The 24,875-nt window shown below is 40.3% G+C and overlaps 1 protein-coding gene across 4 annotated transcripts in view; it reads left to right on the forward strand.

Moving 5' to 3' along the window:
* The first annotated feature begins 3,717 nt into the window (after positions 1-3,717).
* cica (capicua transcriptional repressor a) overlaps positions 3,718-24,875 on the forward strand; it is a 28,422-nt gene continuing 7,264 nt past the window's right edge. For 2 of the 4 annotated variants that reach the window (XM_079591810.1, XM_079591809.1), the window contains exons 1-13: positions 3,718-7,389; positions 7,738-7,794; positions 9,578-9,709; positions 9,848-10,001; positions 11,555-11,654; positions 11,911-12,093; positions 13,029-13,161; positions 13,275-13,550; positions 14,093-14,190; positions 15,934-16,780; positions 17,926-18,065; positions 18,163-18,323; positions 24,578-24,765. In XM_079591810.1, coding sequence (XP_079447936.1) covers positions 3,846-7,389; positions 7,738-7,794; positions 9,578-9,709; positions 9,848-10,001; positions 11,555-11,654; positions 11,911-12,093; positions 13,029-13,161; positions 13,275-13,550; positions 14,093-14,190; positions 15,934-16,780; positions 17,926-18,065; positions 18,163-18,323; positions 24,578-24,765 — 6,013 coding nt within the window. In that variant the 5' untranslated portion in view covers positions 3,718-3,845. The remainder of the gene's footprint in view (positions 7,390-7,737; positions 7,795-9,577; positions 9,710-9,847; positions 10,002-11,554; positions 11,655-11,910; positions 12,094-13,028; positions 13,162-13,274; positions 13,551-14,092; positions 14,191-15,933; positions 16,781-17,925; positions 18,066-18,162; positions 18,324-24,577; positions 24,766-24,875) is intronic. The other 2 variants (XM_079591812.1, XM_079591811.1) reach the window with 2 other exon arrangements.

Genomic DNA, 24,875 nt, shown 5'->3' on the forward strand with positions numbered 1-24,875 from the left:
TTTTATTGTCATCACAACCAAGGTTTATAAAGACCATTTACCTCCTTAAAACTAAATAATGCTGACAAAATAAAATGATAAAAATGAATTAATTTCCCTGCCAGGAGAAAAATACAGCAGGAAACCGGATCAAAACATGGCAAATACAGTGAAAGAAATTTAGCAAAAATGACAAAAATGTTAAGACTTAAACCCTCGCACACCATAAAAGCTGAAAATGTGTCATTTGTGTGAACGACAATAATAATAATGCTTCAAAATGAACTACAGTACATCTTTCTTCAAGTACACATTGTAGAACATAACACAGAACTTTGCAGTCAAAACTGATTAATTGTTGATTCAAATCTCCTACAGCAGCCGTCGGGGACGGGTGTGAACCAGAGTGCAGTCTGAACGGTTTAAAAGTCGCAGATGTCCTAGTCAGTCCAGTGTGCATATGATGATGGACAAGAGTAGTGCCATATTCAATTTCAATTAAGTCATTCAACTGTGCTCTCAGAGTTACAGTTGTATTTACAAAGAGCCTTTGAGTCATATACCACCACAAGTGTATTCCAAGTTTTGAGAGTTGGGTCATTCTCTCACGCTTAGTATATTTTTGCCACTTTGGCATAGAGGTCACGTGAATATTCACCTACAAGTTCAAAATTGGATTCCTTATCACGCTAAAAACCTGTCACTCGTGAATCATCACGTCTGCCTTCTATTGCTCTTGATTGGCTAAAAGTGCGGGCTTGCCGGCGATGTCAACACCAACACCAGGCCGACTCTACAGTGGGTGTGTGTGTTTAGTAACGTCATGATGACTGATCACAGTGACTAGATGGAGTACAGGCACATTTGGGTTTTGTTTGTTAACCAATTAGCCTATAAAATGTAAATGTTTGAAAACTGCTAAACTGACCCCAAACTAGCACAAACTTTAAATGCCTTCTAGGCTGTTCATTTACACAAAAACGCCATTTTGGGGGCCTTAAATCGCAAACTTTTGAAACCGGGTTTAAACGTGCAAGTTTTTGAAAACCATGATCGTCTTCATGTTAACTACAAAAATGTGAATTTTTTTAAAAAGGTCATGAGCATGCGTATTACGTGTTCAGTCAATAGCCTTGTTTACACCTGGTATTAAGATGCGCTAGCCAAACAGGATTTAAACTTTGTTGGCTGGAGACCCAAGTCTGGGTTGAAGACAAAAAACGTACCAAGCAAGCACAATGTTCTGTGCCATTCCTGATTTCTAACACACTCACAGCGTTTGACATGGTCTTGCGGCTATCAGAGCAGAAACCCAGATTTTGTTGGGTGGGTAGTGCATCTGCATAGAAAAATAATGTACGAATTTCAAGGATAGATAAAAACAATAGAGCAAAGATACAAATAAGCAGTCCTTTGTTTTTCAGGTAGGCCTAAATCAGTATTAAGATACAGAAATTCAATAATCAAATGTAAAATAATTGTGCATAGTCTTCACTGTATAAATTAAAGGTGCTGTATGGAGTTTTTCTACTAAATGAATCCATTTTTTATTACCTGTGTGTGAAGGGGTTGTAATCTCACAATAAAATGATCCACTTGGCGGGTTTTGCTATTACCTCTGAAAGCAAGTATTCCTATTTCTATGTGAAGTCTCCGGGTCGGATTTGCCGCAAAATCCAGTGACGTGACTGAGACCTGCATGCGCGCTCCCGAGCGTCTCGCCTCTCGCCTCGTCTACTGACTTTGCACTCAACAGCGACGACACTGCAACTTTATGACATGGAGTCTGCTAATACTAGGAAACGACTAGCACAACACAGACTCCACATAATAATAAAAAAAAGAAAGCACGCGCACGACCACTCGCTTGTAAACGTATTGGTTGCAATCTGAAACATCACCGCTAGATGCCGCTGAAAACTCCATACAGCACCTTTAAAAATAATTAATCCGCGAATCACATGCCTCACAAACCGGGGGGCAGCTGGCCCGTACAGATCACAGATCAACTACGATCCATATACTTCACATCGTGGATGCAAACATTGTGCTATCGATGATACAACAATATATATCCTACTTTTTAATATTAACAATAATATAAACGTCCTTGTTATTTGAGGTGCAACATAAAGATGGTGAGCGGCTTATCTACTTGGAATTGCTTGCCCAAGCAGAAAATCGATATACTGTTGCCAGATATCGATTACAGAAAACCATACAGTTGATGTCAAACTAAGCAACTAAATCAAACTAACAAAAATGAAACCTTAACTGTATTTTGATGTTTTTCCTCAGATAAAACAATTTGTGAAAATTCACGGAAAACATATTCTCCCACATTTAAAAAAAAAAGTATAGGCTACATTGTCTGGCAACATGGCTTGGGTCTCGGGTCGATTTTTATTTTTTTTAAACTGATTCATGCATGTTGGATTCGGGACGATTCAGTCAGGTATAGATATCAGGAGTTGAGTAAAAATAAATAAATAAGCAAATAAATAAATAAATATTGAGTGATGTCAGTATGAAACCCAATCAAGTCAGTGGTACTATTGAGACAAAAACTGAGTGCACCTTTAAATAGAATCTTTCATTATTCACACTTTGTGTTATCTTTGCATTGGAATAGTTTAGTGACCCAAAAACTACTCATCTACATGCACAGGCAATATAAGTATTAATAGGTCCTGGCAAAGTGTTTTATTATATAATTTTCTTACTGAAGGTAATATACTTCATATCAGATTTGCATATTGCCTGCAAACTTGTCTTACAGTGCAAATGGCAGTGTGGTTACTGTGGGTTCTGCTCACAAGAATGGGACAGTTTTGCACTGCGGACCTGTAATGATCTGTTACATCTTCGTCAATTCGAGCATGCATTGGTTTATCAAAAGAGGTAATTCATGTCCTGACCTTTAACCATAATATAAATGAGATACACATCCTTAATTTAATGAAAAACAGCAGTCAGTCATATTTTATAGTCATAAACCCTGCATGCAGTTTTTGAGATATTCAAAGCTTCAATTAATTCTCATTTGACTACACTGGATTATTTGTAATCTTAAACTGGGTTGTAGGTCCATCCAAGTGTCTAAATATATTTATGCAAACATTAATGTTGATAAAATGTCTCAATTGGGTTTTAAACACAATCCACTCTGTAAGTTTGGATGGTGAAGAAAAGGTGTTTTGATAGGAGGAAAGAATGTAGAAGTTAGAAGTTAGTAGTAATGTGTAAGGATGGTATTGTACATTGAGATGTTGTAGTGGTGTGACAGGAAGTGAGGACTGTAGGAGTGGATTGCCTTTGTAACGAATGTAAAAAGGTCATTTGAAAGAGCGAGTGAGAGAGAGCCTTAGAGTCACAGAAATACCACTGAACAAGGAATTCCCCCGCCTCCTCCGATCCAGCCAAAAAACCAAAGTGTGTGTGACTTGTCTGGGCAAGCATTTCTTTGTATTCCGTCTTTGTCAAAGTTTTTAGTATTAAGTTGTTATATCCACTTGTAAAGCTATGGTATAATATCACTCTTATGATGTTAGATTAGGCACCAAACTTAAAACATTATCTCCTTGCACTAACTTGTTTTTTTAATTATGCTGTATTCTATACTCCCTATTCTCTATATGGGGATTGTATGTCTGAATAATAAACTGATCCATCTCATGTGCTGTGTTTTATTACAGGGTTTAATTAAAGAAGGAAAGGATATCGCAAACAGGAAGAGGCTTGTACAAGAACAGAAGAAAAAGACAGAGAAGGGGCGGGATGCAAGAAGGAAACAGAGTGGAAGATATCGATAGGCTGGGACTTGCAGGAAATCAGGAGGATTAGAGTCTCTCTTTGAGCAAAAAAAGATGAAGCCCATTAAAAAGCAAGAAAGGCGGTCGCCCCCCTCCACTCGTGCCAAGGGAGTTAAGAGGAGGATGGTGGATAGTAGCCCACAGGAAGAGAAGAGAGAAACTGAGGAAATACCCCAAATTTCAACTACCTCTCCCAAGAGACATATCTCCTCAAATTCTGACTCATCACAGGAGGGGCCTCTGAGAATAAGTGGGTCTCCAGAAAAGGAGGGGATCCACAGTGATGGGGTCCTCAATATAGCAGTGGATTTCGGAAAGACGGATGAACCCCCCGGGATCTCCAAGTCTGGTGGAACACAGAGTGACAGCAACAGTAGCACGACCAGTGCCAGCAATAGCCCCAACCCTTCGTCTAATCGTAAGACGGCCACTTTTAAGGCCCGTGTGCCCAAGAAAAAGTACACTTCGGAGCACTGTGCTGGAAACCATGGCAATGCCAACACTCCCAGCACACCCCCACAGAGCAGCAGCAGCTCTCACAATAGTACTGGTGCTAACCAGGTCCCAGCTGCCTCTGCTGCACACACAGACCCACACAGCCAAAGCCAGCAGGCTGTGGATAGCATCGCTGAGTATGGACACAACAACATAATGGGGCCCACCGGAAGAACTGCAGGTGAGTGCGGAGAGAAGGATGGGACGAGCGTATCCAGCCCACAGCGTTGCTCTTCAACCGATACGGCCAGCGAACATTCGGCCGAACTAGAAGTAACAGCTTCAGGCTGTGATTCTCACTCCAACTCTCAAAAGCCACAAGCACATAGCACAACACCCTCACAGGAGAGCCTGTCATCTGGGTTAGCCGGAGTCCTCGCTAAAGGTCTTAAGAATCAGAGAGTTCTGGCCCGACAGGGTCCCAGATTAGGGGAAGGCTGGCCTCACGATCGGGGTCGGGGTATATCAGGAGTGTTTCGCACTGGTGTCGTACGGAGAGTTAGTGAGGCGCATGGCAGTGTGGAGGTGCAGCTAAATGGAGAAAAGACCATATGCAAGTACCCGTTTCGAGTGGCTACTGATTCTGTTGACCTCATTCTAGATGCGTCACCTCCTGGTGTTGCCCCGGTGGCTATAGGCACACAAGTTTGCGTCCCCTTTAAAGGTGGTGATGAGGGCAGCGAGGGAACCCAACAGTGGTACAGAGAAGGTATAATCACTCAAGTAGATCAACATCCAGCTGTTTCTTTCCCATACCGTGTCCAGCTACGGGAGGAACTATCTGATGAGAGAAAGGAGAGGAGAGGTGTAGAGGATGATGGAAGGCCCATCAGTGCTCAGGCCGTTTGGGTATCACGACAAAATCTTCGCCTCCTGCTTCCTCCTTGGGACTTAGAGCCACCCCAGTCAGCAGAGCCAGGGATTGATGGTAGGAGGGTAAGAGAACGGGAATGGGAGGAAAGAGAGGACATGGAGGTGTTTCGACTGACAGCGTTTAAAGTTCAGAGTTTGTTGCACCCTGTCACTGTACCTTTCACCTCATCCCATTCTTCGTCTTCTGCCATTAACACTGCCATCACGTCTGTATTCAGTGTAGCCCCAAACAGAGACTATGATCATCACAGAGAGAAGGATCAGGAGAGAGACCTGCATATGCACTTAGAGAGAGAAAGGGAACAAGATCGAGAAAGGGAGAGGCACAAGCATCATCCTCTTCATCCATCCACCCCTGAGGAGGACATGGAGGTCAGCCGTCTCAGTCAGCTAAGGGATGGCGGCATCACTGCAGCCATGGGTAGCAAAGCTCTTGGTGTTTCTTCTCAGCATCGGCACATTCTTTCTAAACCAAACTACCTCAGCCCCGGGAGAGGGCTTAGCACCCCAATTGCACCCCATCTGCCCCTTGCTCCTCACCCAAATCACCCCCCTATGCTCCTGGGCTTAGATTCAGCCACAGGTGCTGCAGTCATCTCCTCCACACCCCAGCTGCCTCCGTTGCCTCCAAGCTCTTCTCGAGGCTCCCTGGACAAGACCCCCAGCTCCATCTCGCATGGTGCATCAGGGGGCGGCTCTGGATCCTCATGCTCCTCGACACGTTCCCGCACACCCCTCACCGCCGCTCAACAGAAGTACAAGAAGGGCGATGTGGTATGCACCCCTACAGGCATCCGCAAGAAGTTCAACGGCAAGCAGTGGCGCAGACTGTGTTCACGTGAAGGCTGCTCAAAGGAGTCACAGCGCCGCGGCTACTGCTCACGGCATCTCTCCATGCGCACCAAGGAGATGGAAGCCGGAGGCGGGGTGGGCCGAGAAAGAAGTGGCGCCAGTAGCACAGGCACTCTCACACCTGACCTTCGTTTAGGTGGACGCACCAGCAGCGAGTATGACTGGGACGACAACTCACGAGACAGCAGTGAAGCAAGCAGTCGTGGCGGGGACTCTCGACCACGCCTGGTGATGACATCTCTCATACCGCAAGAACTGCCACGTGAACTATCCCGCTTTGACTTTGATGAGTGCGAGGCTGCAAATATGCTGGTCTCACTTGGCAGCTCTCGCTCATGCACGCCCTCATTCTCACCCGTATCCAATCAGTCACCATTCTCCCCTGCACCTTCCCCCTCGCCCACACTATTTGGCTTCCGCCCAGCTAATTTTAGCCCCATCACAGCACCTTCACCTCTGACCCCTCGCCGCCCTCGCCACCTCAGTGGCACAAAGATCCCGGGCACCCCCGGCACAGAACGTGAGCGCCACATCTCTGGCATTGTGCCCACTTTTCAGACCAACCTCACGTTTACTGTGCCCATGAGCCCTAGTAAACGCAAGTTGGATGCCTCACACCCCCCGCTGCCCAGTGCATCAGACTATGCGAAATCTGATCCTCAACTCAATGACCACGGCCTCAGCCTCAACGCAGCAGCATTCAGGGTTCTTTCCCCCCAAAGCCAGCCTACCACCCCCTCTTCTCTGTCATTCCCTCGACAAAGGAACATCACAAGTCGACCCTCATCCTCTGCTGCCTCCACTCCACCCCCAATGCTGGTTTCTCCCACACCACCCTCACCCCTGCCTCAAGATCCACGTCGTATGGTTCCCCTTCGCGATTCGCCTGTCATTGTTCGTAACCCAGATGTGCCGTTGGCAAAATTCAGTGATAGTCCCCTGAGCCGTAGAGGAAGCTCACGCTCTAGGGAGCACAGCCAGCCTCCTCACCATGCTGTGGGTCTCCAGGCCCCTGTTCCCATTAACGGCGCTGCCACCAACGGAGCCGTTCTCCTCCGCAATCCTGCTCCCACATTAGTCCTGGTGACCTCCTCTCAGTCATTGACACCTGTGGCTCCTGGACATCCCACCCATTCAAACTCTTCCACTTTAAATGTGTCCACCTCTAATGCAAACACTGGACCTGTCCTGGCAATATCTGGCTCAGGAAGTAAAGAGCAAGAGAGAAAATCAGGTGGCCATGCAGATGCAGGTGGTGCTCTTCCACAGCCTCTGGCTTGTCATCCTTCACCCACAGCCCTGTTGCCCCTCATCTTGCCAGCCGAGTCACCTCACCCTGCTCCTCGCAAAGACATCATCATGGGACGACCTGGCACTGGTAAGAGTAATGAAAGATAAATAAAAAACCATTAGAACAATAATTATTATTGATAATTACTACTTATTATTGATCACCACAGTCATCCACAGAGTTATGGTTAAACACTACTGTTCAAAAGTTTAGGGTAAAATAAGGTGTAATATGTATATATTTTTTTGTTGATAAATTAAAGGGGTCATGAACTGCATTTATTTTATTTTATAATGTTCTCTGAGGTCCACTTATAATGTTATCAAGATTCTTACATCGATAATAATAATAGTTTAGAAGTAATAAGCTATTTTCTATCCTGTTTTTGACCCTCTCTTTCGATCACTCCATTTTGATGGGTGTGCCACATTCAAGACTCGGAAGTAAACGCCCACTGCTATGATTGGGCAACAGTTTTGCAATTTAAAATAAGTAAGTACTTGGAGTTACTAGTTATAACTGACAAAGGATGACTTTGTTTCGTGTAAACAGAATTATGAATGAATGTACCATATTTTATCGCACTGTCGTTCCTATAGGCTATTCATAGTTCATCATTTTCGATAAAGTGAAAAACGTACACATTGTCATTTGCAGTGTCGTGTTCTAAATGAAACGTGTTGTTATGTCTTACTGATGGCATGTAAACACCTTAATCGCATTATTACCACAAAGTGCGCATGTGCTCGAATGTACACGAATGCTGTGTGTTGTTCACAGAACTTCATGAATGAACTCTGTGACATTATTCTGAAGTTTTCTCTTCCAAATCACTAAACTCTGTCAACACAACTCGCTGCGCAGTCTTTCTGTGCCGTGCTTCATCCAGACGCGAACTAATGAACAGTGTCTTAGTGATGCGATCTGACTGGAACTTCGTTAAAAAGTTCACCCACGCTTTCTTAATGTCAGGATTACAAGGAAGGCAATGCAAAAACTGTTTTTCCACAACTTGGCACTGCAAAGCGTCTTGTAATCCTCAGAGGCATCTCTATAATTTTGTTGCTGGAGTAATCCCGTTTGCATCTCTCTCGTATTTACGACTACATGACATGTGCGAATTAGTGGGCGGGGCTAAAAAAGCAATGATATAAAAGTAGGTGTTAATCTTCTGCAGAGAAATTATTTTCTCGCAATATGATGTAAAAATGTGACAAAATCCGAAACGAGTTGTTTTCCGCCCTTGGTTTCAATAAAAGCTGTTTTTGGACTAATAAGGAAGTTTTGAGTTTTGAAACTTACAGGATATTTTTATAGTACAATGCCGTCTTATGTGTCAAAAGATCAAGAACACTTTTATTTCTCAATTCATGACCCCTTTAATACTTTTATTCAGCAATGCTATTTGACCAATGCTTTAAATTGATCAAAAGTGACAATAAAAATATGTATAATGTTACAAAAAGGTTTCTTTTTCAAATAAATGCTTTTTTTTTTAAACTTTCTAAATCATGAAAAAAAAGTCTATCACGATCAAAGTTCTTTCTGTCTAATTTTTTCTCTTGAAAAAGAATCTCATGCGTGTCTCTAGTTTTTCAGAGAAGATCTCAAAATGTCACACACGTTGCTCAGATCTCCCAAGATAACAAAGTCAGTTTCAATGTTGTTTCCACATTGATCGTATCTATATTAATTTTCTGCCTAGTTTGTTTATATTTTATTTTACGAAAGAGAAAAATAAAAATTTTGTTGGATTAATTTGTGCAGGCTAGAATATGCTGTTTTGTAAGATGGAGGGCACCAGCAAACACTTTCTATTTCCTATTAGACTGGCAAACTGTATAAATAAGGGGGGCTCAGATCAACTTTGGTATGCTGGTCAGTAGCAGGTGTGTTTGGGTGTGTTTAGTGAAGAATGCCCTGTGCTTTCAGGGTCAGTGTTTCTTTAGACAGTTGCAGCATGTCTGAAATGATACACAGGAACTTGCCCAGACATGCACGACTAGAGGGTGATTGGACCGCCCTGATACTCATGACTTCTTAATTTGAGATATACATTTCACTGAATGACAGATGCCTAGGACATGTTACACACGTTCTTAGTGTCACCATTCATTGATACACACACAGACATATAAATGGCTTTCATTCAAGTTCATTCTGACACAGAGAAGTGCTGTTTCAACAGTTCCCTCTTACGAGAACAGAGAGGCTGTAGGTTTTCCAAAACAATCATGTGTGTATATATAAAAGGTTTGTCTGTTTCTGCATTTAGTTTGGACCAACGTGGAGCCCCGCTCCGTGCCAGTGTTTGCGTGGCATTCATTGGTTCCTTTTCTGGAGACCAGCCAAACAAAAATGTCCACGCAGCCTGCAGATGGCCTAACGCTTGTAAATCAGAGCAAAGGTAACATTTGATAGAAAAAATAGAACACTATAATTTGACATTGCAACATTGTCTTGTATGACTGCATCGAATGTTCACATTCAGAATATACAGTGATGTTTTTAGTTGATTTTAGTTTGAAACTGAATAAACTTGCAGAACCTCGCTGTGGAGTTGCCCTTGTTACTGAAGGACATGTTGACCATCCAGCAGCACCAGAGAGAGGTTCCCCATCTTGCCCCCCTCCTTCTGCTGAAGACCCACCCGTGGAGAAAGGAGGCGACAGTGAGACCGAGAGTGATGCTGACGACCTGTAAATATCCGTTTGAATCTAGTCTCTTGAGCAATGTATTAATAGGCGTGGGCGAAACTTTTTTTTTTCTTCAAATAAAATCTTTTCCTCATAAAGTATGTATGTTATGATATAATAATTTTGAACCAATTTTTTGTTTCGTTTTTTAATGTAATGTAATCTGCCTTTATCGCCCACACCTATCAGCCCCAGCCAAAAGTATTGGCAGTGATATAATTTTTTGTTTTGCAAAGTTTGCTGCTAGTATTTGTAGATAATTTTTTCACGTTTCTATGGTATACTGGACAATGATAAGCATTTCGTTCATTTTAAAGGCTTTTAGTGAAAAAAACAAACAACACAAAAAACAGTATAGTGTTGACCCTTCTTCATAACCTATGCAGTTTGCTCTGGCATGCTGGATATCAGCTTCTGGCTCAAACCCTGACTGATGGCGTTACAAAATTTCAATGTAATGATCTCTTGTGACATGGTGCTCCATGTTGGAAAATGCACAGATTATCACCAAATTGGGAGAAGTTCCTCTTTCAGGGCGTTTTGATACCATTCTTTATTCATGGCAGTGCTTAGGGCAGAATTGTGAGAGATTCACTCCTTTAGATAAAAAGCAACCCCACAAATTAATGTTCTCAGGATGCTTCACTGTTGGCACGACACCTTTTCTTCCCCAGACAATTGATTTTTCCAGATTTCCCAAACCGTCGTAAGCGAGCTTCATCAGAGAAAATACCTTTGCACCAGTCTTCAGCTGTCCAATCCTTGTACTTGCTGCAGAATTTCAGTCTGTCCTTGATGTTTCTCTTTTCTTCACACCCACCTGCTGCCAATATTGAGTAAGCTCCGCACTGGTAGTGACATGACTCCGTAGACGAATCCTCAGGAGGGGAAGGTCCTGGCGCTTGCTAGACACACTGGGATGTCCTGAAGCCTTCTGCAATTGAACCTCTCTCCTTAAAGTTCTTGAATATCTTGAATATTCTTTGCTGTAATTTCTGTAAAAGTGAGGCCATTTTGATGCAAAGTGTTGATCGCTGCACATCTTTCTTTGGAGGCAACAATTGCTAACACAAGAACACAATGATAGGAAGCACTTCTTCCCTCCTTTATTAGCAATCAGTCTGCTCTTATAATCCAATCAGTCTGATAGAGTGAATTCACCTGACTAGTACTTGATCACACTTCCCATGTGCTGATGATGTGATTAGTGTTTTCACTAAAAACAGTGAAATCTGTTTTTTTTGTAATAAAGTTAATTTTGTTTGGCCAATAAAGCTTTTGGCAATGATTTAAAATGTATTTGATCACTCTGCACAACAATCTAGAAACAATTTGAATCAACACCACAACAACGAAGCACACATTTATGTCACTGCCAACACTTTTGGCCACGGCCACATACTGTATATATATATGTACATTGTTAGAAAGGCCGCCCTTAAAAACAAAAATTATATCCACCTCTATAAGGCATTTTGAGACAATTTTTGCACTTTTTTTTTGTCTTATATTTTTTTAAATCTAATTTTCACTTTAAAAAAAAAAATGTTTTTCAGGTTTTTTCCAGTTGTAGCTCAAGACCCTGCTCCATCCATCAGCCCAGTGAAAAGGCGTACACAATCTCTCAGTGCACTCCCAAAAGATGTTGACAAGAAGGTAAGTTTCAGTCTTCTATTCCTGTTAGTGTCTTCATTCTTCAATAGTGACATACAACACGGAGATTGGGTTTCTTTGAGTAGTACTGGAAGTACTTCTCCACCTCGCTTTTAGTGAGGACAGGAAAATAACCCCAGACACTTGTCAAGGGGTTTAGGATACAATTGTTAAGCATTGTACTTGTAACCATTCATTTCCCTTATTATCTTCTTCTAATTTCTCCTCTCTTTCTGTCTCCCTTCAAACCTACACAAAGAGGGAAAAGGACCACATCAGGCGGCCAATGAACGCTTTTATGATCTTCAGTAAGAGACACCGTGCACTGGTTCATCAGCGACACCCCAACCAGGACAACCGCACGGTCAGCAAAATACTGGGCGAGTGGTGGTATGCGTTGGGACCCAAAGAGAAGCAGAAGTATCATGATCTTGCCTTCCAGGTACAGTCAGACTCGTGAAATATTGCACAAGAGGAAAATGTAATGCCAATTTTTTTAACAAATTTACAACATGGAGTTGAAACATGTTTTTGCATTTGAATTAGTGGTAGACCGATAACAGTTTTACAGCAGTCAATATACATTATGTACTGTAGATGCAAATATTTGAAAAGCACTATGGCCGATCACCAGTTTGATGTCATTATGCACTACCGTTCAAAATTTTGACTTGATAAGATTTTTTAAACGTTTTTGAAACATTATGCTTTTTTTTTCTTTTGCTCATCAAAGGCTGCATTTGTTTGTAAAACAGTAACATTGAGAAATATGATTATTTTCTATTTTTAGATTTTAAGTTTTCATAAGTAATTTATTCCTGTGTGGGGAAAGCTGAATTTTCAGCACTATTACTCCAGTCTTCATTGTCACATAATCCTTTACAAATAATTATATGCTGATCTGAGGCTCAACAAACATTAGTATCAATGTTGAAAACAGTTGTGTTGCTTAACATGTTAGTGGAAACCATGACACATGTTTTTCAGGATACTTAGAGGAATAGAAAGTTCAAAAGAACAGCATTTTTGTAACAATGTAAAAGTCTTGTCGCGTTTGATCAATTTAATGCATCCTTGCTAAATAAAATTATTTTGCTAAATATGTTTGCTTCTTTAAAAAAAAAAATCTTAATAACTACAAACACTAATATATATAAAAAACAGTAATGTGTACATAGTATAATCATTTATAATTAATAATACTATTTAGTAATGATACATTTATTAAATTAATCAATTAAAAAAATGATGCACATTACATTTATGTAAAAATATTAGAAACATGATCCAACATTTTGAAAATCTTTATTTATTCAGCCTGTTACATTATTTGTAACTCTTGACTTCAACACTCGTATTTCTCTCGTTCTCTTGTAGGTGAAGGAGGCTCATTTCCGGGCTCACCCTGATTGGAAATGGTGTAACAAGGACAGGAGGAAGTCCCTGTCTGAGGGCCGGGGAACTCCAGGGGCCAAAGAAGCTCGCGAGCGCAGCGTGTCTGAAAGCACAGGTCCGTGTGGGTGTTTGTTTATATGCGTGGGCGTTTGTTGGTCTTGTGAAACTATGAGTGCACAGTAGTGTGAAACACAACTGATGTAGAGTTAACCTTCTTTGTCTCCCCAGAGGCCCATTCCACATCTCAGGGGACAGACCACAAAGGAGCAGGGCCTAGCTGGACTTCCCCTCGATCTGACGGTCACAGAGGATCAATGGGCGGGCAGCTTCATCGGCCCCGCGCCTTTTCCCAGAGCGCTGTGCACACTCTGGAGAGCAGGGAGGAGGAGACAGATCTGGAAAGTGCGGGTCTGTTCCCTGCTCACCCTCAACAGCCGAGTGAGGATGTGACCAGTGATGAAGAGCATATGGTGATCTGTGAAGAGGGGGATGATGATGTCATAGGTAAAGTACATGCATTATATACATCTTTGTTAATATATGATACCTAGCAACAACCAAGAACAGCACCCAATGCCCTAGCAGAACTCCGTAGCATCTTTATGGCATGTTTTGCATATGCAAGCACCACTAATAGTTTCTTCAGAAAAGTAAAAACTAATGATCTGTCCAGTGTTTTAATGTCAAATATTAATTTTATAAACCAATTTTTTTTTTTTTCGGATCTGTTGAAAACCCCTGATGTGTAGATAATGCTGTTATATGTGGAATGTAACCACCATCAGAAAATGATGCTTTCAGCTATTTTGTTTTGGTGTTACAAGCGTTTTGCGTTCCATTCTCATTGTCTCATTATTAGTCAGTCCTGACTGATTCTTGAGTCTGTGTCTCCCACGAGCTCTGTGCTCTCTGATGCACCACCGCCATCAGAACATCATGCATTGAATTTGGAAAGGCAAAATCCCCTCGCTGCTCAGCTCTCTCAGCCCCATGAGTGTGAGATATGCAAGCCCTGGTCTCACAGCTAACGTGTGATTCCTTCACAGAAGACTCGTTTGCAGACGGCTCCATTGACCTGAAGTGTAAAGAGAGAGTGACAGACAGCGATGATGAAAACGATCATGCAGATGAGGCTGACAGCAAGGTAACACTAAATGCATCACATGGGTTGCTGGCATGACAATCCCACAGTGTTTCAGTTATAGTTCAACTAAAACTATAAAAAAAAAAAAAAAAAATTCTGTACTACATGTAATCTTTAAAAACTACTGACACTTTCCCATTATACATTTGTGCAATTACAAGATAAAATCTTGATGTTTGAAAAAATGTCACTGTTATTCACCTACTAACCTCATCCAGCTGTGATATGTTGTTTAAAGAACAAAGTTGATGTTTATATTTCATTGGTGAAAGGACTATGGATCGCTTGTTAAGGAATATGCTTTAAATTAGATAAGCCTCATTACCATAGCAACAGAAATGATATTTGCTCTCATCTAATTATTATTTATAAAACCAGATTATTTCAGCATCTTTGTTTGTCTGGCAAGTAAGTACTATTTCTTCAGGGTTTACTCTTGAGGTTTTCCACGCCAATGGATATATCCACAAGGCAGCAGATGTCGTTCCTTCTCTTAGATGGTTCACTGACCAACTTGTTTGCCTTAAAGGGATAGTTCAACCAAAAATGAAAATTTTGACATTATTTTCTCATCCTCGTCATTCCAAACCAGTGTTATTTTATTATCAATAAAATACTATTATAGTTTTTAACAGTATTTGTTTTTATCTTAAACTTTTTTAGTTTTGTCGTTTTTGTCATTTTTATTATATCTATATTAGTTTTTGTTATTTTAGTTAACCTATTTTCAAGTTAAAGGAACACTCCGACTTTTTGGGACTTTAGCCTATTCACCTTATCCCCGAGAGTTAGATAAGTGATAACCGCAGCACCTCTCTGCTCCTCACCACGGCGCGTCTCAGGTGCTGCGGTTATCACTCCGCCCAAGTAGCAGTGCTTCGCCTTCAGAGAATATAGTTCCCAGTATTTATACGGTTAAAATATGTCTGTGTCTCATGTGACTTTGTTTTTTGTACACTCTGTGACTATACAAATCACAACATGTAAATAGGAAAATGTTTGTTTTATTTTGTCACTTATTTGGATTAGTATGCTAGCTGCAACCATTCACATCCAGTCTTTGTGCTAAGCTAGGCTAGCGGTGGGTGCGTCAAACAGACTTATAGCACGCACGGAGATGAAAAAGGTATGTATGGACTTATCTAACTCTGGGGGATAAGTTGAATAGGCTAAAGTCCCAAAAAGTCGGAGTGTTCCTTTAACCTAAATGAAAATGAGATATGTTGCCTTTCATTATATTTTCATGCAGCTTTTCCATACATAAATAATATGTAGTGATCACATTTTATCCAAAAAGGGAAAAAAAAGCACATTAAAAGTAGTCCAAATGACTCTTGCACAACATTCCACTTTGAGGCTTCCTAGAGATAAAACAGTAAAGCATGACCCTAAAAACGACACGGTCATGGGTTCAATTCCCAGGGAACGCACAAATTGATCAAAATCATTATTGATCAGAATGTAAGTTGCTTTGCATAAAAGCGTCTCCCAAATGCATAAATGTAATGTCAATGTAAACACCCAAGTCCTCTGATGCCATGCATTAGCTTTGTGTAGGAAGTTGAAGTGTTTTTTCACTTAAATCCTCATATTCTCTATTCCCCATATTTGAAATGTCACATCTCGTAAAGTTACAACACACAGTGTCATCAACGTCAAATCCAGCACAAACCTCATTTTTAATCAGAATGTGAATGAAATGATCAGTGTAGTCTCATATAGCAAATTATATTTTCCTTTCAGCGCACCTTCCAACCAGTAGCCCGTTCCTCTTTGGCGTTCTCTCTGGCTGGCACAACTGCCAACAAAGATGAAGAAGGGCGTGAAGAGAACCTGGAGAAGAAGAAAAAGAGAGGGATGGGTGGTGCAGATCTAAATAATGGGGGGCCCAAAGAAGGGAAAGGAGGAGGTGGAGGTGGAGGAGGCCATGTTCCGTTCCATATTAATTTAGCCTCCGCCAGTAGTGTAAATACCACTTTGCTGCATGATGCAGGGACGTACTATTCACACGCCACTGTAAGGATGGCCCCCACCATAGTGACCAATGTTGTTCGACCCATCACTAGCACCCCTATCCCCATCGCCAGCAAGCCAGTTGATGGGACTCTACCTCCAGACGGGAAGCCCAAGCTACTGATAGGTGCCGGTGGAGCAGGAGGAGGTGGGTACTTTTCCTCCTCTTCTCCCAAACCTAATGGGCAAGGAGGCTTAGTTACTGGCCTAGTCTTGGGAGGAGCCTTCCCAAACCAACCCACTGTTCAGCTCATCACTCCACCTCAGCCTACTCCATGCAACGGAGCCCCTAGTAACAGTGCAGTACCCCTTCCCCTACTTCATCACCAGTTCCTCCCCACTGCCTCCATTACACCCTCTAGTGGCGGGAAACCTGTAACACAGGTGCAGTACATCCTTCCAACTCTGCCTGCAACTGCCAATCCCAACAGTCCCTCCTCCCAGCAGACCTCCAGCGTCCTTGCCCTGCCCAGTGCCACACCCACCCATGTGACCCTGGCCAATGGTGTACATTCGGGGGCGGGACAAGGGATAAGATATGCTTCAGTCCCAGCAGTGGGAGGAGTCAGCCCTGGAGGTGAGATTTGAGGCAGTTAAATTGTTGTGGTGAAATCTAGTGAGTGAAATTCAGGGTTCCCACAGTTTTGAGTTTTTCAGGCCTGGAAAATTCATGGAAATTAATCAAATCTTAAAATTGATGCAAATTATTCACATAATTTTGCTTTGTTTAGAAAATATATATTAGTGTACACTACCGTTTAAATGTTTTGGGTCGTAATGTTTATATGCTCACCAAGGCTGCATTTATTTGATCAGAAAATAATGATATTCTGAAAAAATATTATTACAATTTTAAATCTATTTGAATATCTTTTGAAATGTAATTTTTTCCTGTGATGCAAAGCTGAATTTTCAGCATCATTACTCCAGTCTTCAGTGTCACATGATCCTTCAGAAATCATTCTAATACGCTGATTTGAGAAACATTTCTTATTGTTATCAATGTTGAAAACTGTTGTGCTGCTTTTATTTTATTTATTGTGGAAACAGATAATTTTTTTTCCAGGATTCTTTTGATGAATAGAAAGTGAATAGAACAGCATTTATTTGAAATAGAAATATTGTATTACATTACAAATATCTTTTACATTCACCTTTGGTCAATTGAAAGCTTGCTGAATAAAATTATTAGTTTAAATTTAGAAAAATTTAATTGTCCCGAATTTTAGAATGGTAGTATCCACAGCGGTTTTCCATCAAGTTTTTTTTTACATCCAATTAATTTAATTCCATTTATCTTGTATTATACTTATTTTCCATAACAATGACAAAAAAGTATTAGCTTAATTTAAAATTAAAATAATATTTTAATTTGGTTTTGAATCGCTGGACTAGATATTTCTTTTTGTGTAAACCAAGCCCAATATTTGATGTGTGAGTGAATTGGTTCTTTTCAATAAATCAGTTCACAAATGACTCATTCATGAAGAAGTCACTGAAATTCATTTCAAAACATGTGGGAACCCTGTTAATTATGTGATGTGTCCACATCCAAGTCAGAGTGAGCTTTAGCATGTTTTTATTCATGATTTTGAGAGATTTAATGAGGTTTCTCAAGCTTAGAGGGATCAGGATTATGCACACAGTGTTTGGGAAATTAGGCACTTCATCAAATCTATTCTTGGTCTCTACTATATCAGTCCTTTTCATCTCTCTGCACAGTTCAAGCACAGTCTCCAGTCTTGCAGAGCAAGATGCTTGTTCCCATGGCAACTGTCGGAACAGGATCTACACCTCCGCAGCCAATTTCCCTGGTGGGCCCACCCCTTCCTGTTCAAAATGGGGCTCAACCAGGAAGTAAGGTAGATTGACTTGAGTTACTTCCCTGCTACATGAACAATTAGTATTTATTGTACTAACAATAGATGAGTCGGACTCATGTGCTTCTTTGCTTTTCAGATCATTCAAATTGCACCAATGCCTGTGGTCCAAACAAATGTGCATCCTGGCGGATCAGTGCATACCGGCAGCTCATTTCCTGTCTCTATGCCAACCGCGACTGTCATGGCCCCTGGGCCCACCCCTCCTCAGACGGTGCTCTTGACGCCACCACCTACAAGGTACTCTACCGCCCACTGTCTCTTTAAAACTGCTGCCAGACATCTGAGTACTGAAACATAACATAGCATAACCTAACCTAACCTTCTAGTGACTGTGCCAAGTAGGACATGTTCCTGGATCAACATCCTTGTTGGTCCTGGGACAACATCCTATAAAGTTTCAGAAAGGGTAGGGCTTGAGCTGGGGTTAGGGGCACCCGACACCAAAATTACTAACAAATGTGTTAGTTGACAACGTTTTATTTTCGTCAGTGATAACGAAGATGAGACAAAAAAGACGTATACTGTGACAATATTTAAATTATTTTAATGAAAACTGTTAAAAAAATAACATTGCAAGATTTAACAGTGTTTTTTTTTAAAGGGATCCCCCGGTATGAAGACATGTATAGCTTAGTATAACATAAATTATGTCTCTTATTTAAATATGTAGTAGAAAACCCATGAAAATGTATGTTATTTAAAAAATCAACATCGTTTTTGGACTATGGGTGGCGCCATTTGTTATGTACACAGTACATTCTGCGTCTATGACGTCAAATGGTTGCACTCGGTGAGCTACTGGCGCTTACTTCTATAGTCTTTGGCTTTTTACTGCAACACAACTCGGAATACACAACTCAGAAAATAAAATACTGATACGATACCACATTGTATGGCTTTTGGTTGTCATTTTCAGTCAAAAGGCAACAAGAGAAGCAATGTAAGAGTGCTTTCCTAGCAATAATAGGATGAGAAAAGCATGAAGATACCCGTGGACGAAAAAACTTTATAAAAACCCGCCTCTTTTTCTCTCTTCACTTTAGCCTTGATTCCTTTGAGTCTTTTAAGTCAAGAGTCAAGTCAAGAATATTTGTATAGCGCTTTTCACAATACAGATTGTATCAAAGCAGCTTCACAGTATTAAATTAAAATAATAATAAAACGTCCATGTTTGGTAATGCTAATCAATAGTAATATTGATTGATTCATTAAATTGAATATCCCCAACTGAGCAAGCCAAAGGCAACAGTGGCAAGGAAACGAAAAACTCCATCAGGTGACCCAATGGTGACCTAAAACTCCATCAGGTGACCCAATGGTGACCTAAAACTCCATCAGGTGACCTAAGGGAGAAAAAAAAACCTTGGGAGAACCCAGGCTCAGTCAGGGGCCAGTTCTCCTCTGGCGGTTATGAACTAGAGGCCGGATTTAACTGTAAGATTAAAACATTTATATTAATGCCTGGCTGAAGAGATGCGTCTTTAGTCTAGTTTTGAACTGGGAGAGCGGTTCTGAGCAACGAACAGTATCAGGAAGGCTATTCCAGAGTTTTGGAGCTAAATGTGAGAATGCTCTCCCTCCTTTAGTGGACTTAGATATCCTAGGTATAACCAAAAGCCTCGAATTTAGTGATCTTAAAGAGCGCGATGGATTATAGGGCGATAGAAGATCCGTTAAATAGACTGGAGCTAAGCCGTTTAGGGCTTTATAAGTCAGTAACAATACCTTATAATTAATACGGAACTTTATAGGTAACCAATGTAGTGATGATAAGATCGGTGTTATATGATCATATTTTCTTGATCTGGTAAGAACTCTAGCGGCTGCATTTTGGACTAACTGTAGCTTGTTTATTGAGGATGCAGGACAACCAGCTAATAGAGCATTACAGTAATCTAGTCTCGAGGTCATGAATGCATGAATTAACTTTTCTGCATCAGAAACTGATAGCATATTACGTAGCTTAGCAATGTTTCTAAGGTGGAAAAATGCCGTTTTTGTAACATATGAAATATGATTTTTAAAAGACAGGTCGCAGTCTAGTATGACACCCAGGTCTTTTACTGTAGAGGATAAAGTAGCAGGACATCCTACTATGTTAAAGTTGTATTGTGAGAGGTTTTGTGGGCGGTTTTTTGAACCGATGAGTAGTACCTCCGTCTTGTCTGGATTTAATAGAAGAAAATTACGCGTCATCCAATCTTTTATATCTTTAACACACTCTGTCAATTTTGATAATTTAGCGTTTTCATCCGGCCGTGATGAAATATATAATTGAGTGTCATCAGCATAACAATGGAAACTAATTCCATGTTTCCTTATAATATTTCCAAGTGGCAGCATATATATTGAGAATAGCAGAGGGCCTAGCACAGATCCCTGCGGCACTCCATAGTTTACTGAAGATATGATCGATTTTTTTCCATTTAAATAGACAAAATGGTAGCGGTCAGATAAGTACGATCTAAACCAGCTTAATGCTTGTCCTTGAACGCCAGTATAATTTTGTAGTCGATCTAAGAGTATTGTGTGATCTGTGTCGAACGCAGCACTAAGATCAAGTAAAACTAGTATTGAGATACAGCCTTGGTCCGAAGCTAAAAGTAAATCATTAATGATTTTAACGAGCACAGTTTCTGTGCTATGGTGCGGCCTGAATCCTGACTGAAACTTTTCATAGATGTCATTTTCTTGCAAAAAAGAGCTCAGTTGAGCGGACACAACTTTTTCTAATATTTTAGACATAAATGGAAGATTTGAAATGGGTCTATAATTTGCTAGATTATGTGGGTCTAATTGTGGTTTCTTAATGAGTGGTTTTATAACTGCCAGTTTAAATGTTTTTGGAACGTGACCTAAAGATAGAGACGAGTTAATAATATTGAGGAGAGGCTCTTCCACTACAGGTAACACTTCTTTCAGTAGTTTAGTTGGTATAGGATCTAATAAGCATGTTGTTGTTTTAGATGAAGTGATAAGTTTATTTAGCTCTTTTTGTTCTATAGTTGTAAAGCACTGTAATTGTTCTTGCGGGGTGATAATTGAGGCTGATTTATAAGGCGCGATTGAAGATTGAATGTTTACAATTGTGGTTCTGATGCTTTCTATTTTCTCAGTGAAGAAGTTCATGAAATCATTACTGCTAAACTGTAACGGGATATTTTGTTCAGGTGACGTTTGTTTATTTATTAGTCTAGCCACGGTGGTAAATAAAAATCTTGGATTATTTTGGTTGTTTTCTATTAGTTTGCGGAGATGCTCAGCCCTTGCCGCTTTTAGGGCCTTTTTATAACGTGACATACTGTCTTTCCACGCGATTCTAAAGACCTCTAAATTAGTTTGTTTCCATTTACGCTCTAATTTACGGGTTTCTCTCTTTAGAACATGCGTAGTATTGTTGTACCATGATGCTTTACTTTTCTCTCTGACCTTTTTTAATCTAATGGGTGCAACAATATCCAATGTTCTAGAGAGAATGGTGCTCATAGTGCTAGTTACTTCCTCTAATTCGTCTGTTTGTTTGGGTTCAGGCAGTAACTGAGACAAATCAGATAAGCAATTTGAGAAATTATCTATGGTGGATGGAAGGATTGTTCTGCCTGGTCGGTAACGCGGCGCAGTATGACATAGTACTGTAGTCCGTAATATACAAGTTACCAGGAAGTGGTCACTGACACCATCACTTTGTGGAATGATATCTATATCGGTTGGATCGGTTCCATATGATATAATTAAATCGAGTGTATGATTAAGACGATGAGTTGGTCCGGTGACGTTTTGCTTGACCCCAAAGGAGTTTAATAAATCTGTAAACGCAGCCCCTAACGCATCATTTGTGTTATCAACGTGTATGTTAAAATCTCCAACAATTAATGCTTTATCGACGCTGACCAATAGATCTGAGAGAAAATCTGCAAACTCTTTTAGGAAATCAGCGTAGGGCCCTGGCGGTCTATATACGGTAGCCAAGGCTAGAGATAATAGGGATTTTTTTCTTACATCTAAGAGCGTAACATTTAATACAAGTACTTCAAACGAATTAAATTTGTCACCTGTTTTCTGAGTAACATTAAGAATATCTCTGTAGATTGTTGCAACACCGCCGCCACGGCCAATCAGACGGGGCTCATGCTTATAACAGTATCCTGGGGGAGTAGACTCATTTAGACCGAAATAGTCATTTGGTTTAAGCCAGGTTTCAGTAAGGCAAAGTACATCGATGCTATTATCTGTGACTATTTCATTTACAATAACCGCCTTAGGTGTGAGTGATCTAATGTTCAGAAGACCTAGCTTTAGAAATTGTTTTGGTCACTAATAGCGAGATTTTCTGTTTTAATAACAATTAGATTTTTCCTAGATCCTACAGTAGATTTATTATTTGATCTCACTAAACGAGGAATAGACACAGTTTCTATTAAATGTTCTACACTAGTATTTATATCAATTAATTTGGTGCAGCAGAGACTGTGATTTGGATTTTTGGTAACTAGTCAAACGGTCTTTAACATCTTGGAGATGTTATCCGACATATAGACTATATAAATATAGAAGTAGACTATATTTTAGTAGACCACAGCTACTCAAATAGCTTAGAAACGGCTTAAACAAGAAACGTTAGATGCCATCTGTTAGGATGTCAACATGCCGACGCTAATCATGACTCGCGGCCGCTAGAAAAGTTCCTTAGCGTGGATTTCCCTCGATAGCTGGGGCGTTTACACTCCTTGTGGGGAAAAGTCATGGTACAGCATTTGGTTTAAACCTATACTTATATCCATCGCCACCTGTAAGCTCTTTCAGTAGCTGTGGTCATCATGTCAGTATTTTATTTTCAGAGTTGTCTAATTCGAGATGTATTGTGGTAAAAATAGCAACAGATAGAGCTAGTAGCTTGTAAGGGTGGATTTCCTGCAGGGGTTCAGGCTGCAAGACTGACGAATGACTAAAGAAACTTTATCAGCAAGATGGTAGAAAACTGTACATTTCTTGTCTATTCCACCCACTGCTACTTATACCAACGACGGAAATAAGCGCAGTTACAATAGCTTAATATGTGGGAGAGCGTTCCTATAGAGTGACAATATTGTATTGCAATAGGTAGCACTTCAAAGTCAATACCAAATCAAAACTAGTTAGCACATTATTTGTAATTGGAAAGGTTTAATGACAAAATATGATTATGGTTACACTTAAAATAGTTAAAATAGAGAGAGAGAGAGAGAGAGAGAGAGAGAGAGAGAGAGAGAGAGAGAGAGAGAGAGAGAGAGAGAGAGAGAGAGAGAGAGAGAGAACCAGAGCACCAAAGAGGAGATCTGGAAAAAAGGGCAGACAAAAAAAAACAAATGTGAGACATTCAAAACTGACCAATCAGATAATTACAACTTTCCCCATTGTACTAAAGGTGTGACAATTTCATACCCCCAAAGTACACACATCTTAGGCCTACAGGCCTTGATCACTATCAGCACCTCGATGCCTTTAGGGACTCCAAAGGGTCATTGGGGAAAGAGGGGGTGAAAAACAGTACAGCAGATGTCTTTGTTCATTTCAAATATCTTGGACTATTTTCAATCTTACAAGCTCACGGAGTGCAACCATTTTACGTCATCAGAATATGTGATTTTTAAAATAAAAAAATAGAATGTGATTTTTAAAAATAAAATACATCTTTGATGGGTTTTCTACTACATATTTCAGTAAGAGGAATAATTTTTGTTATTTTAAGCCATGCATGACTTAATACCCAGGGATCCCTTTAAGGCAAAAAAATCTTCTATAGTTAGTCTTTATAATTGATTTGTATTTTTTCCTTATTAAATTAGGGGTGTGCGATATATATATATATATATATATACACACACATATATATATATATATATATATACACACACAGACACAGTGTGTACATATATATATACACAACAATATCTACGATAATGTTGTAGTTGTTGTTTTAACGATGTCCAATCTGACTGTCATGTACAGTACAGTCACTTTGGAAAAACCAAACAAAAACACACTTAGAGTTCACTGTGATGTTGTCTTTTCAGTTTAAGTTAGACTGCTGTGTGCACGCTCTTAATGCATGATTTACTCTATTAAAATGCAGTAAAGATTTATATATATATATAACATAATTAATATACGGTATATAAAATCATGACCCTTGCAATTTGTCGTTTACTAAAATGATGTGCCAGTTCAGTCTGTGTAAAATTAACTAACATTTTTCAATATGACGTGAAGAAACAATGACTGCATTTAAAGGACTTTTTGTTTTGTTTTGTCAAAACACAAAAGCTGTGTCTAAAACTAAACTTAGAAACGGTGTAAAAATTAATACTTTTATTCCATTTTTCAGTCTTTCATCCTGACTTTAGGTGTAGTTAGGATAAGGCGTTTTCTCCTTTGATAGGATTGTTAAAAATGGTCCAGGTACATGTCTTACTTGGGAAAACCTAACTTTCTTCTGTGCTTTTGTTGTTCAGGATCACATATGTCCAGTCCACTCCTGGAGTTGCGACTCCTTTGCCATTGGGTTCTACACCTGCAGTCTCTTCCACCCAGCAGACCCCGTCACCTGTGGGTCCATCTTTTTTGCAATCTCCAGTGGCGACTCTTGGCTTTACTGCAATTGCCCCAGCTGGTCAGGCCTTGGTTCAGCCTATTGTTGCAAGTAAGTATGTTACATCCCCTGGCGTTATAAAGGGGTATGGGGAATAACATTAACTGTCGGAGTTTGACTTCGGACAGATGTGTAATAGCTGACAGTTCTTTAAACCACCA

Source organism: Phoxinus phoxinus (assembly GCF_949152265.1).
Source record: "Phoxinus phoxinus genome assembly, chromosome: 19".
Lineage (NCBI taxonomy): Eukaryota > Metazoa > Chordata > Actinopteri > Cypriniformes > Leuciscidae > Phoxinus > Phoxinus phoxinus.